Below are 15,016 nucleotides of genomic sequence, written 5' to 3' on the forward strand. Positions count from 1 at the left end.
TAAGTCCCATTTACTATTATTGTTAAAAGCATCTTCATAGTAGCCTGTTAAAAGTACAGATCTGTGACATTTCCCCAAATGCAGTCACATACCTTGGTAGCATTGTCTAATGTATTAAAGATAAAATATTGAATGAATGGCGACCCACCTGAAATTGGCTCGTGACCCACCTAGTGCGTCCCGACCCACAGTTTGACAAACTCTGCTTTATGTCTTTAATGTCTTTATGTCTTTAAATGGCATTATAAGTCATCTTGAGCACATTTGTGGAAAGGCAGGATGTGCAGTCAGTTCTCGTTACTTGCTAGAATTAGGTTCCTGGAAAACCTAGTGAATACCAAATTAGTGGGTACAGGTAGAGCCTGTTTATCCACAGATTTTACATCCAGAAATCTGGCTCCACCTGAACCCTCCAAAGGGGAGCAGAGCTATGCTCCAGTCCCCTCCGGAGGACTTTTTGAAGCCCGCAAAGGCCACGTGTGCCTGCCCACAGAGCGAGCTTCAGAATGGGCTTTTGCCCCATAGCGCAAAAAAACACTACTTCTGGTTTTCGGGTGAAAACTGGAAGTGACTTTTTAATGTCTTTAAATGGCATTAAAGGGCTGGGGAAGCTTTCTTAAAAAGTCGGAAGTACAGTTGGCTGGATGCAATTAACACAACCCCCTCCCCCATTGGCTGTATACTGTATAAGTGTCTCTTCCTCTCCTTCCTGTACAGCACTAATACTTCTCATAAGGAGCCACTATCTCATGAGGAGGCCTCCTCCTCCTCCCTCCTGCAACCTCTTTCACACTGGCCTGCCTGCTTATAGCTGCAAGGTTGGAACAGTCCTTAAGGCAAATTGGACCTGCAACATTGCTGGATCTCACATTCTGGCAGCCCAGCACACTTTACAGCTATAGGAAAACTCAACATTCCATAGAGCACAGCCTAACCACCACTGGAAAGAGAACAGGTTGGTTAGTTGGAGAGGTGGTGTATCGAGGGTGGGAAGGGGCCGGATATTGGCGGCAGCAGCACTGCCAATATCCTATTTCCTTTCCCAGCCTCAATCCACCTACCCAGGTTGACTCACATTTAAACCAGCAAAATTGCTGACACAGGTCCTTGTAGACGTATTGGGACAATGGAGGTTTACTCCCAGGCAAGGGAACAAATGGCCCTTTATCTGGAGGAGAACTCCATGACTGCCCCCGTCACAAGGTGCACTGTAATGGTAAGGCTGCATTGTTTGTGTGTGTGTGTGTGGGGAGGTAGAATTTAGATAAGATTGGGCAGATTGATCTAGCAAGTAGTCTTCCAAACCATGATAGAATGTTGTCATCACATACCAAAATTTTTCTCATTTGTTAATGAGGACAGATATAGCTCTGCAAACATTTCCCTGGGGCATAGTTTAAATATCAATTTTGCAACAGGCAACTCAATTGCTACAAAATAGTTCATGGAAAGCTGTGTATCTGGATCAAATAAGCCATTTTCCACATAAGAAAATGTGGAATTGCTTTATGAGATACTTTATGTGGAAGCAATTAAATGAAATTGCTCACATAAATATAACCCAAGGAGCCTGACTTCTGGGCATATGAATTAATTTAAGCCAATGATTGCATAAACCCAGTTGACATTCATTTCTAGTAGGTACAAAAAAAAAAAAATTCCAATTTCCAGGTCTGCCAGATCACTTCTGGAGCAGAATTCTGTGTTTGATCCCATCCCGTCTATGTAGTACCACTTACCTGTCCACTTGGTGGTTGTGTATATAGTCTCTAGTGTATAACAGTTACAGCTACATTGCTGACCTACGTATACACTCCTGAACAAAATTATCAGCACTGGTGCTAGCACGGATGTTATGCTATCCCTACAACCTGGGCAAAGACAAACCTTTTCAGTGGCATTGTCTTATTTTTAGCAAGGGGGGGGGCAGAACAATTGTCCCTATTAGCCTCAGTATAGCATCTTTTCCAGTGACTACTGGTGTCTCCACTGTGTTTCTTCTTTTTGAAAATTGTGAAACCCTTTGCTGCAGAGAACCAGCTAGCTCACTTTCTGCTTTGGAAACCAAAGTTTTCAGCTTTAAAGGTGTGTATAAATATGCTTAAGAATAATATTAGTAGTAGGGACTCCAGGTAGATGGGACTTGTTAGCCTGGAAAGGCAGCTTATCTGAGAGAAGGAAAACTCTGATCCCAAACCTCCACTGCCTTGTGGCTACATCCAGTTATGGAAAAGGCTTCAGGAGTCAACCTCGAGGCAAAATCTGGAGCTGGAGTCCCTAAGGCAGTTCCTGGTTGAACACAGTCACGTTCTGGCAACTCCTGCGACGCCGCTGGAACCAACAGTATTAGCTTCTGCCTTTCCATTGGACCATTTCAGCAATGTGGAGAGGGAGGATTTGCTGCATGGGTAACAGTCTATCCTCCATATCTACATTACCCAGGCTTTGCGCACTGGAGAGGACACTGTTCCAGAACCACTATTCAGAGCACGATACCATAGTCTTCCGAGACCGACGGATGCCAACAACATATATAATAGTAGTAGTAAAAACCATACTACAAAAGCAACAAAATGTTTATGTATTGTACATGAAAATGAATATTTCACATTACAGGTTAACAACTGTCGAAAGCAATATTTTAGAACAGGGGTGTCAAACATAAGGCCCACAGGCTGAATATGGCCCCTGGAAGCAATTTATCCAGCCTCCATTATAATTGATCTCTCCCAGTGTGATGATTGGGCTGTCTCATATTTTGAAAATGTGAACAAGGTTTGCACATTTTCTGTTCTGTCATTTGCAGCTAATGAGTTTCTATATGAGAACAAAGTGCTTATTTCTGGCCATCATCTGCTTAATGATGTCACTTCCAGCTCTCAGTAGGCACCATGAAGGTATGAAACGAGTTTGACCCCTGTTTTAAAGCATGTATATCCCTTACTTAACCAATTATGGTTGCACAATACAAGATACAAATGCTGCTATCAGACTAAAAGTAAGACCTTCTATATGCCAAGCATGGAATCAACCACTGAGCTATGCTCTCTCCCAGTTAGTAATGTACAGTCTCTCTCTCTCTCTCTCTATCTCCCCCCCCCCTGCTCAGGAATTGTCTTCTCTGTCAGACGCAGCTGGATTTAATGATTGGATTGATGTGAGTATACCTTATTAGCGTATCTTACTAAAATTCTAGGAGACACTTGAGTATGTATTATTTGTTTGTTAATTTAGAAATTGTCACTCAACCCAGTGGTGCCCAAGGATGAAGTCCAACATTTCTTTATTCTTTCAGCTTGTGGGAGGTAGACTGTGAAATGTGGCAAAACCACAGCAGGGGGTAGGGGGAGTTGTTGCTCTCATAGATTTGCTGATCTCATGCCTCCCAAGAGCTATGAATAGCATCTTTAAAACATCCTTTGGCTGTCAATGGCTTTGGCTGTCAACTTTTTAAACAGTAAATTACATGGCAAAGGTGCAGTTGGCACAGAAATCATAGCAAGGGCTAAGATCTAAAATCCCCCTACCCTCTTTGGGTTTCATGGCATTTTGTAGGGCACCCTTACACTAATTAAAAGCTGGGGATAGAAAAACAACAGCCAAATTCATACATTTTGCTTATAACTTTCTATGTTAAGAATGGTGTTGCTGAAAGCAGAAGTTAAGAAATGTCATTGTAGAGCAGCAGCTTTCAACCTTTTTTTGTCTCATGGCACACTGACAAGGTGCTGAAATTGTCAAGGCACACCATCAGCTTTTTGATAATTGACAAGGCACACCATGCTGCTGGTGGGGGGCTCACATCCCCCAATGGCCCTAGTAATAAATGACCCTTTCCCAAATTCCCATGGCACAGTGGTTGAAAATCACTGATGTAGAGCATACAAACTAAACGCTTTGTCTCTTTGCAACTTGTTGCATTTCTCATATGAAACAACTTTCTACAGAGATAGACCATGCAGCCCTGTATTATTTATTCTGAGAGGTAGCAGAGCCTCCAGCAAGGGTTTTTTGTGGACCTCTTACCTGATATACTTTCATAAATGAAAGTGGCAGGGGTTGAACCTGTAACCTCCTGAACACGAAACATGTACTTTACCACTGGCTGTGGTCCCCCTTAGAATCTACATGCCTTGATTGCTACAGTCCTCCCTGGGACAAGCTTTGGCACTTCATTGTCCACTCCTAGTATTGTGTTTTAGAAGAAAATGGAAAAAGAAGAGTCTGCTCTTCTCTTTCCATGAAAATCTGAGTAATGAAATTATTTCAAAATAAACTATTTATTATAATTAGTTTCATTTCAAAAACCTCAGTATTGATAGCTAACTATCTTTCCAACCATGAAAATGTTTCCAGTATGGGAAGGAAAGTGCTATCGTTCTTCATTAGCCTCCAGTCTTTAGAATTGGTCTCTAGGAGAATTTACAGTACAAGCCATTAATTGTATTAATGCCATGAGCCTTTTTCTATAGCGATTCAAGATTTTTTTTAATTTTCCCAAACAAAATAAAAATTAGTATTGCAGTAAAGACAGAAACGAAAAAGTTTAACAGAATCTTCAAAATTCTCATTCAAGTAATTCATAAATAAAGAATATTTTTAATAAACTGATTAAAAGATGATAGATCTATACATGCAAACAACATGTGTCACTTTAACTAACCTGATGAAACGTAATACACTTTATCCTGTGATTTAGACAGCTGCAATAAAGCCTCTCCTGACAGATCTGTCAAATCTAACCATCCTTGTGCCCTCTCACCGTGCAACTGACAACATGGATCAAGATGAGAAAGCTTTTTGGATGTCTAAAAGCAATATCATAGGTCTTATCAAGTATGTTGAATATTCATCTTATTATCTGTTTATAATTTGCATGATCTTGTAAAGTGCTTTTTATCTTACTATAAGAATTGCCTGTAAGGAAATAGAAATGGTTGCATCTTTCATCTCCTTTAAAATGTGTTGTATTTCCATTAGGTGTCACATATTAGAGGGAATATACACAGTTGCTGACCTCCTAAACTTGTCATCATCTGATGGATTTATAACATCTCTTCAGGGAAACTTCCTGGCATTGTCCAAAGAAAATGGAGTAAGTTTGCCAAGATCCTATATCCTTTCTTCCTCAGGTAGTTCCCATTTAATGCGCTAAGAGAAATATACTGATCCAATGTTTAAGTATGTTTCTCTTGTGAGCTCAAATAAATGAGGAATTGCTTTATTTCTTAGCGTGCATATGAGAACTGGCTTCTTTGCTTAGCAATATATAGCCTTTTATTATTTTAAGTGGCCTTATGAGAGTACAGCAGAAACATTTTACATTTGGTTCTGAATCTGCATGAAGCTTTGCTGCCTCCACTAAGTATCCAACCCCACACTGTGCAATGCGCCACCTACATGTTTTGCAATATTTAGTGTTGGCAACACAGACAAGTTTCAGAGATGCTTATGCACTGCACCGAATGTTCCTTCTGTTGTTGCACATTTTTCCCTACCCTAATTAGGAGGCATCTGACCTGCACTTTCATGGTCAAAGAATTTGGGGTTGTGCCTAAAGGGAGATTGGCACAGATATTTCGGAAGAACCAGGATACTGTGGTTTTAAAATCGACATAAACTGTTTTCCATTCATTTGCCTGGCTATATGTATAGATATTCCACTTTTTTTCCACCATGGAGCTTAGGGTAACATAAGTGCAGACCAGGTGATGAGGCGCAAACCTGCTTAGGTTTGGCTATCTGACTATCTCTGCCCTCAGACCATTCCTTGGGACCACATTTAGACTGCAATCCTAAGCACAATTACCTGGAATAAGTCCTACTGAATTCAACAGGAGTTACTTCTGAATGGTCATGCATAGGATTGTGCTGTAAATCTATGAGCCAAACTACCACTTATAAAAGTACTTTTTACTAATGTGTTTTAGATACACTGGCTGACATGCTCTCTTTCTTTACAAAAGGCAGCCATGGGGGGGCTAATTCATGTTTAGAATGTTGCATGCAAGGAGGAAGGGTTAACTCTTCCCCCAAGGTGTTTTCCTACTGAAAATTGACCCCCCTAAAGAGGGTTTGTTCTTCCAAAACTACTATTTGTCACAGATTCTACATCCACAAGTTACTACACCCACTAGTTAAATTTCTAGTAAAATTGTACTACCAAAATAAACTAATTTTTTCCTTCCTCTCCAGAATATCACTGTTGACGGAGCAAACATTGTAGCTGGTGACATTGCAGCCACAAATGGAGTTATACATGTAATTGATAAGGTATTGATTTTGCATCTGCATTATAAATTGTTAGGAGGCTAGAATAAGCAACTAACACATGGTGAAACAAAGATATAACCAACAGAAAGGCATTTGTAGAGCCATATGAAACCCTTCCACAGAATATAACATTCATTTCACTATGTTAGCTCAGAACAAGTATCCATAAAAGATTTAAGGCCCAATCCTATCCAATTTTCTAGCACTGATACAGCTGTATCACTGGGGTGTGAGATGCATTCTATGGTGGTGGGGCAATCATGGAGGCCTTCTCAAGGTAAGGGAACATTTATTCACGTGCTTTGGGGCTGCATTTCGGCTGCACCAGCACTAGAAATTTGGATAGGGATGGGCCCTTGCAGAGCTTCATTTTCAATGAAAATCCTAACACTACAGTATTTAAATCTATAGGAGTTCTGCGAGCTCAATGAACTGCCGCAAATAAATTATTTTCCTTCTGGAGAGCTATTAGATGTGTCTGGTTTCTAGTTCCCCAGTGTTCTAAATGTTACATCTTGCTGGTGTAAGCATCACAATGCAAACTGAATAACAAAATAAGGTCAACAAAATAAGTTGTGCTTGTTGACCTTGTTGACCTTGTGCTTTTGTCTACAGGTTCTGACACCCCTCAGGGGAGTGAGTGGCACATTGCCTAAACTGCTTGCCCGCTTAGAACAGATGCCAGATTATTCAATTTTCAGGGGTTATATTATTGTAAGTATTCATGCTTTTGTTAGGACTGCCATGCATTATTAGACTTGTGACAGCACATGATTAAGGACCTAGTTCTATTGGGGACTTGGGCCTCCAGAACTCTAGTTCTGACAGCACCTTTAAGGCAGCACAAAATCAGGGCCACTGTCCTGAGCTTCCAGGTTGCAGCAGTAAATGAGCAGCATTATGAAGTGTGCAGCAGCAGCTCCTAAAGTCTCTACCAGTGCTGGTAAGTTGGGAGGCATGTCATGGACAGGGAGGAGGAAGGCAGGAGCAGTTTCAGAGTGGGGAGAGGGAGGGTAAGGAGGGTGAGGGAAGGTGTGGATCCTTGCGGCAGCAACTTGCTCCAGGATCCTATCCCCTCTTTCACAGGCTGCCCCATGCCTTTTTTTCGGACTGATGCCAATGAAATTTTTACTTGTATCCTGCTGGCTGTCCAGTTTCCCACCCACCCCCACAGTTCGATCCATACAATTGTCACATGTATAGTCTGCTCAAGACAGTACTCAAAGCAATGGAACACTGTGGTTCAAATACGTTTTTTGCAGATTTTTCATTGGGGTATTCTAGGAAAATAAAAAAAATGGAAAGGGAAAAACAAATTTCATAGAAGTCAATTGTGTCTTTCTATTTTGAGTTCTTAGCTTTGACATGATGTGTCGTGCCTAGATTTTGGTTGGCCTCGTTCAATATGTATTTGTTTTTCTTCAACAGCAATACAATCTGGCAAATGAAATAGAAGCTGCCAGCACATATACCATTTTTGCGCCAAACGATGAAGCCATTGAAAGCTACCTCAAGAATAAACAGGCAACTTCTCTGGTATGTTCTGCTCTGCAAACTTTTTATTAGGGCATATCCTAAGAACATTAGATAGGCCCAGCTGAATCAGGCCAAAAGCCCTTCTAGTCCAGCCTCCTGTATCTCACAGTGGCCCACCAGAAGCTCAGGGAGCTCACAAGAGGTGCTCCATATCCAAGTTGCTTCAGACCCATAGTCCTGGGTATATCCATACTCAAGAGCTTACATCTTTGCTTATTTGTGCATCAGAACAATAGTGACAATACAAGAAAATGTCCACAATAAAGAGTGCATTATGCAAGGTGGGAGGTCGTGTCCTATTTTCCTCCATACAGACAGCAGCAGTAAGTTTGAGAACCACTTCCCTATCTGTCCTACACTATTCTTGCCAAATGTGAGCAACCTGGCTAAGCTCAATCACCTCAATGGCAGTAGTATGGGGTAGGTGTAAAAAACCCCACCCCACATCAAGATCAATTGGGTGCAAACCAAAAAATTCCTACCGGGCCCCCAAAAGTGACTACCTAATCTCACACTGCGAAGTAGATGAGGCCCAGCCCAGCCTCAAGTGCTGGCTGGACTGGGCAAAGCTGCCCCCACATCTAGCAGGAGGCAGAGAAGTGATAATCTATCAGGATCTAGCAACCCAATACAGGGCCAGGTCAGTAGCCACATGGCAAAGCTTCTAGGAACAATCTAGAAAAATCTTAATTCTCTTGATCAGTTTTCTCAGCATATTCCAAGATTTAGTTCAAATTTGCTAAGGGTTCATGATGATGAAATTTTCACATATTTTCTGAAATCTAATTCATAATGGCTCTTACTCTGTTGCTTCCATCAATTATATAAAAAGTAGTGGACTAATATATGTTCTTGGACTGGCCCTGCTTACAGCCTTACAACCTAACAAAGAATTCTACTTTCAGGCTACTATAAACTATAAGGTAAAAAGCAGCTTGGGAATGGTGCTTGTCAACAGAGGCCATTCACATAACAAGATTTAATGGGAGATTCTTCTCCCTTTCCAAACTACAGACTTCTCCAAACTATAACCTCCTGTTTTGCATTTAAAAATGTCAGAAAGTAAATACTTGTGACTAAGCATCCCATGTAGTTAGGCTCTGAATTTTCCTGGCTTCATACCACTATACCCCACTCCTGTGTAAGAATAATTGACAATAAAGTCTTTTAGCCACAGAATGTTTTTGCCAACTGTTTTGCCATAAAAAATGTGAAAATCTAAATTTTGCTAATGTGTTCAATGTACTTAAATTAATCTGCAGGATGAAAACCAAATCCGGTACCATATTATTCTGGAGGAGAAACTGTTTAAGAATGACATGCATAATGGGATGTTCAGAGAGACCATGCTTGGACTGTCATTTAGTCTTGGATTCTTCATCCATGATGCTCAGGTGCCCAATAAAAACCAGAAGATAATACTTGCTTTTATTTTATCTAAATACCTGATCCGCAGAAGGATTTATGTTTGCTTAATCTATTGTATCATAAGCAGATTCGTAAATTTTCAAGGTGTGGCAGGCTTATTCAGTGGTTCCACTGGTATAAGTATATTTACACTCCAGTGTAACGAGGCCACTCACTGTGTGTAACCATTAAACATATGCATTAAATGCAGAAAGCAGGACTGAGAGCTAATGAATTGGCATTAACTTCTGACCTCAGCTAGAGGTAATCTGTTTTAAGGCACTTCTTGGTTCTATTACAAGGTTGCATTTGAGCAAGAAGATGATTTTCTGAATAGTCAAGACAAAACCTCCTTAATATGACAAAAACAGAGTCAAATAGATTTATGCTAACTTCTTGCAGTTTTGCGGTTATTTATGACCCAATCCTAAAGGAAGTGCTGGTGGAATGCGTATTCCACGCAATGGCTGCCACGAAAGCATCATATAGCAGGTCCCCCACTGCGTTCTAAACTGATAACATTTTATGCGTAGCTCTTCATAAATGAGGCACCTCTAAACTACCCAAATGTCGCCACTGATAAAGGAATAATCCATGGACTGGGAAAAGTAATGGAAATCCAGAAAAAGAGATGCGATATCCAAGCTACAGAAGTTGTAACTGTAAGTTGAGCCCTTCTGTTACTACCTGTGTTTTAAAAATGCACACATGTGTGTGTGTGTGTGTGTATTGAAAATATATAGTATTTTCAAGATGACTTTTTCTTTAAATGTTGTCTTTACAATTTGAAAGCAACACTGGTAAAATGTAATACCGTCCTCTTAAGACAGTAGTATTCTTCTTCAGCTAATGTAATTTACAAACAGAAACCACTCGTTGTTCCCGTTTGTTCAGTTTCGGTGAATTAAAAATTTATGAAGCTCCCCTATCAGACAGTTGATCTATCTATCAATCTATCATTGATCTATCCAGCCCTCTGTCTACTCCAACTGGCAGCTGCTCCGCCAGGGGTTTTGTGGAGTTCATGCTCCATCATGTCACAAGCTCCCATTTCCAGAGGTTTAGACATGCAGCCAGTTCCAGTGTAAACTGTAGTTTCCATAAACAAGAAACGCTGGCCCCTTTCAAACTCGTTCTTTGAAATGGCAAGCAGTTTTATTTACTCATCTGCCATTTCAAACGGCAGGCCGGTATTCCTACGCATGAGTAAATTTGCATGCAAATAGGCATTTAAATTTGCAGCATTTTATTTTTATTTATTTATTACACTTTTCCCATCTCGTCCATACTACAAAGAGCACATGCAAGTCTATGTGGTTCTTTCCTCCCTGTTTTATCTTCACAACAGTCCTGTCAGACTAGGCCCGTTGCTTCCAAATTTCCCACAGCCATGGTGCCCTATGATCACAGAGCCCTTTCTGGCAGTGCCATTGCCTGTTTCTCCCAGGCACAGCCATCTTGAATCATACAAGATTCAAGGGTGCTGTGAGTTTGCTGCAGCACCCTTGGGTGCCACAGCACACAGTTTGGGAACTAGGTTAAGAGAGTGATAGGCAGCCCAGTCCTACCTACTGTTAATCCCTTCTGCTAATGCAGCCATGCCACCTGAGTACACACTGCATCCTGCGGGTGGGGTGGGCAGTCCTGGAGGTCTTTTCTGCATAAGGGAGTGCTTGTTCCATTACCCAGGGGTAAGCCCTCACTGCCCCACTGGATCTGCTCAAACTATAGAGCTGGTGCAAGTCCAAGTGGATCGGGAAAGCGGGTAAAGCCAGGAAGGGAATAAGATATTGGAGGTCCTGCCATCACTCATACAGCCCCCTTTGTAGCTTCAAAGTGCTCCCCTCCCCAGTCTCCACCCTGTTCCTCCCCCTCCCCACCCCATTCTGCTCATGCCCTCTTCCCTCTCTCCCCCATGATGACTTACTGGTGCCAGCGGTAGTTGCAAGGCTGCTGGCCTGGCTGTGTAAAATGGCATGTTGCCTTTTGCCACAGTCATAACTTTGTGCTGCCAGAATGCTAGTTCTGGCAGCAAAAAGGCCCCAGTCGAATTGGGGCCAAAGTCAGCAGGTCAGCTTCATGGATGAGCAAGGACCGAACCTGCACATGGGCAGTCCAATTCTATTGGGCTGCCCTCCCAGTGGAATGGGTGCTCCTCAGGCACTGACTTCTGCAAAGCAACTGTACAATATGCTCCAGTGGCACTGCCTGCCAGAGTGCTGGCGGGAGAGCGAGAGCCTTCCTCCATGTGCCAGTGGATCTCGGCAGACTGCTGAGGCAGGGAGGATGGCATGGGAGGCAGGAAGATGTTGGGGGAGACAGAATGGGGCAAGGGAGGATGGAATGGGAGGGCAATGGGGTGGGGAATGGGCAAATTGGGAATAGGAGGGGGTGCCAAATCCTTCCTGGGCCCGATCCTCCTTCACAGATCAACCTTGGACCTTGGCACAGGTCCAAATTGACCCACAGCAGCTGCTGGGGCCTGCCCCAGAGTGAGGAGACCTCCAGTAGCCAAAAGTCCTGGAGGCCACACCACCATTGCTGCAGTTTCGTGTGAGGAGTGAGTTGGATTGGGCCATTTTTAAATATGTCTTTTATCCCTCAACTTCTGCTGTTTTTTGTTCTCTGGGCTGCTGATGCACAAGTAATATAAATGATTGATGACAAAATTCAATAAAAACAGACATGGAATCGTGCAGGACTACCCTCATTAAAGTTTGCTGATATAACCCCCAAGGAACACTTGTAGAAGAATCCAGTGTAACCACTAGCTGAACAGGAATAATAGTCAACATAAATCTTGGATTCATGCAGAAGAAAAGTGATATTGCCATCACTTTTCTTCTGGCATCATTGCACATGCCAGAGTCCACTGTTTGTATAAAGTTGCACAAGTGCATGCCATGGTCCTCTTCCTTGCAAATGTGTGTGCTTTTTTTTTTTTTAAGGGAACATGTTTATCCTGCTCATTACCACCTGGCTGCCCTCCTGGTACTACACCCATAGTGAGTATTTTATAGTTTGGTTGCTATAAATCTAATATGTCCTGTAGAATCTGCGCACAGGAGGGATTGAATTATCTCTCAGGTTTCTAGTCCTCATGGCCACAGTAGTAAGTTTGAAAGCATGTTGGCAGTATATGGTAAAATCTCAGGTTTATTTGAGCGTGCTCAATTTGTCTTTTCGATGGCAAACATTTCATATGAAAGATTATATTCACTAACTGGACCATATCACAGAAAGGTGAACTCAATCTGATGTAGTAACATTTGTAAAGCATCTTTGCTGCAGCTAATAACGTTCTGATTTTCTTTTGTACAGCCAGGAAAGAGAGAAATATGCTATTATATCCACCAGTATCGGATGTCTATTCTCTCTGGATGCCAGCCAAAATGCGCTAAAAAAGTTATTGTGAGTATTCTGGTTTGATTTCAATAGGCCAGTGCACAGCTATACAAGCAAGAGAAGCTGCTTCTGTAAGACTTCATTATTTAGAATCAGAATCAAGTAATTCTAGGACTAGAGTTAAAGTAATATCATTTGCTATACAATTCTTCCCAAAAGTCACCAAAACAAAATTTTACTTCCCATGGTCAAGTCTTAACATCTATTGTACTCCTTGTGACCATAGATATTTCCTGAACCATCACTTTCCACATTTACTTTTCTGGTCTCAGACTAAAGTGGATGGGGCTGGAATTACAGCAGTTTCTCAGTCAGAACTGGCATAAGCAATTACTAACTCTTCCTCCTCATCTTCCTGACATGGATGAAGATGCCTGCTCAGCTTTCTTCAGGGTCATGTTTAAATTGCTTGCCTTTCTTCCCATTTCTGGTTATTTCTCTGCACCGACAGAGGGAGAGAGCCTTGCTTCAGCCCAGCTGGGCTGACACAAAGTTCTGGGGTGGGTGGGAAGGAGGCAGGAGGGAGATGTTCCTGGGTGGATGGGGAGGGTGGGTGGTCTGTGGCCCTGGGGGCAGGCAAGCGGAAGGCTTGCCTGTTTCAGTGCAGGATAGAATTGCGCCCTTAATATAAGATTTTGTAGAAGAACGAAGTAACTGATTTAGAACTCGGCACTTGCTACGTAACTTTCAGTATCTGTATTTATTTCTATCTTTTTATTTTTGTTTGTTTTTCTTTTTTCTGTTTGTTCTGTGTTTTAGACTTGCTAACAGTGGCACTTAAACAATGTTTAAGATTTTCTGAATTTCTGTTTGTTAATTTTTGTTGTCTTAAAAAAATTTTTTAATTATTTTTAAAGAAGGAGTTAACGATTCCCCTTCCACAAAGTTGCTTTTTACCGTTGGAGGGAAGTGTCATTGATAGCAACTTCTTTCCTGGGGTAAATAGCAGTTTGGGGGGTGGGGCAGTTTTCATTTTGACTACATTGTGGAGAGAAAGGGTTAAAAAGAAAACCTCAACTTTAACCCATACCTTTCCCATCTAAAACATCATGCCTTTCGTTCATTCTCCAATGTGTGAATCTTTTCAGACCAGAGAATGTTGTGCAGGTTTCTATGGCCCGCAATGTGAACCTTGTCCAGGGTTGGCTGGAAACGTTTGCTTTGGAAATGGAATATGCTTGGATGGTATCAATGGCACTGGTTCCTGTGAGTGTGAGGCAGGTTTCAAGGGACTGGCCTGTGACAGATGCATCGAAGGCAAATATAGCTCCAACTGTGACCAAGGTACTTCAGGTTCCAGACGGTGCAGATAACCAGCTAACCTGGTCAGTTCCTAAAAGTAACTGTCTTAGTCACAAGTGCAACAAGAATAATGTCAGTCAATGGGAGGAAACCATCTAAATACCAGTTCTGCTTCCTTATATCTCTCTTATTGATCACAGTGCAAAACAGTGAGATTTGTCTGGAAAGCACTGTAATATGGAACATCAGTACAGAAGCCCTAAAAGGGTCTGGATGGGGATGTGGTTACTGGTAAGGTTTGAAACTAGGCTAGACTTTGGAAAGAGGACAAGCCACTGTAGAAAGGTGCCCTGTTCTAGCCTGGGCTGAAGATTATCATGAGTGACACTGAAAAGGGTTAAATACTCTTGGTTCAAAAATGTTTTCTGGACCACCTGGTGCTTTAAATAATAATAATAATACAGGTATTTATATACCGCCTTTCTTGGTCTTTATTCAAGACTTTATTCAAGGCGGTTTACATAGGCAGGCTATTTAAATCCCTGTAGGGATTTTTACAATTGAAAGAAGGTTCTATCTTACAAGAACCACAACATTCAGATGTTTCTTTCTGATCTGGTTTCACATTCTGGCCTCCATCCACCCATGCTCAGAGCAGATGGAATAACTTGGCTCAGCTTGTCAGCTGCTTCAAGGTCGCATGGTGCTGGTGGCCTCGAACTGGCGACCTTGTGGATGTTATCTTCAGGCAAATGGAGGCTCTACCCACTAGACCACCTTCCCTGGTGATGAACCAGCCTCTATTGCTCCCACTCCTGGGACCGGAAAAGGGAGACAGAGCAGAAGAGGAAGTGTGAAGGGAAAGAGCTAGGAAGGAAGGGGAGACAGAGCAGAAGTAGATATTCCTATATCTAGCAAAATTCAGAAACAAATTATGTGTGTGGAAATTGGATATTAATAAATAATATCAAGTCAGAATGTGGCCAGTCAGAGCTCACCATAAATTGACTGCAATCACTATTGTGTGAAATTTTAAGCTGCTTGTTCTCAGGTTATTTGTTTTAAAATTGTCCTTTTTGCATGTACACCAACCTGATTATCCCTTTAATGGATAGAAAAGCAACAAATGACTTTTTAAATGAATGAATGAATG

The 15,016-nt window shown here is 41.8% G+C and overlaps 1 protein-coding gene across 1 annotated transcript in view; it reads left to right on the forward strand.

The window, feature by feature from the left end:
* Window positions 1-15,016, forward strand: part of STAB2 (stabilin 2) — a 110,978-nt gene that overhangs the window by 40,318 nt on the left and 55,644 nt on the right. The window contains exons 28-38 of the mRNA XM_066633261.1: window positions 3,110-3,157; window positions 4,700-4,836; window positions 4,981-5,095; window positions 6,196-6,273; window positions 6,889-6,987; window positions 7,702-7,809; window positions 9,072-9,203; window positions 9,750-9,878; window positions 12,165-12,221; window positions 12,538-12,627; window positions 13,710-13,905. Of these exons, the coding sequence (XP_066489358.1) occupies window positions 3,110-3,157; window positions 4,700-4,836; window positions 4,981-5,095; window positions 6,196-6,273; window positions 6,889-6,987; window positions 7,702-7,809; window positions 9,072-9,203; window positions 9,750-9,878; window positions 12,165-12,221; window positions 12,538-12,627; window positions 13,710-13,905 (1,189 nt within the window). The remainder of the gene's footprint in view (window positions 1-3,109; window positions 3,158-4,699; window positions 4,837-4,980; window positions 5,096-6,195; window positions 6,274-6,888; window positions 6,988-7,701; window positions 7,810-9,071; window positions 9,204-9,749; window positions 9,879-12,164; window positions 12,222-12,537; window positions 12,628-13,709; window positions 13,906-15,016) is intronic.

Source organism: Tiliqua scincoides, chromosome 7 (assembly GCF_035046505.1).
Source record: "Tiliqua scincoides isolate rTilSci1 chromosome 7, rTilSci1.hap2, whole genome shotgun sequence".
NCBI lineage: Eukaryota > Metazoa > Chordata > Lepidosauria > Squamata > Scincidae > Tiliqua > Tiliqua scincoides.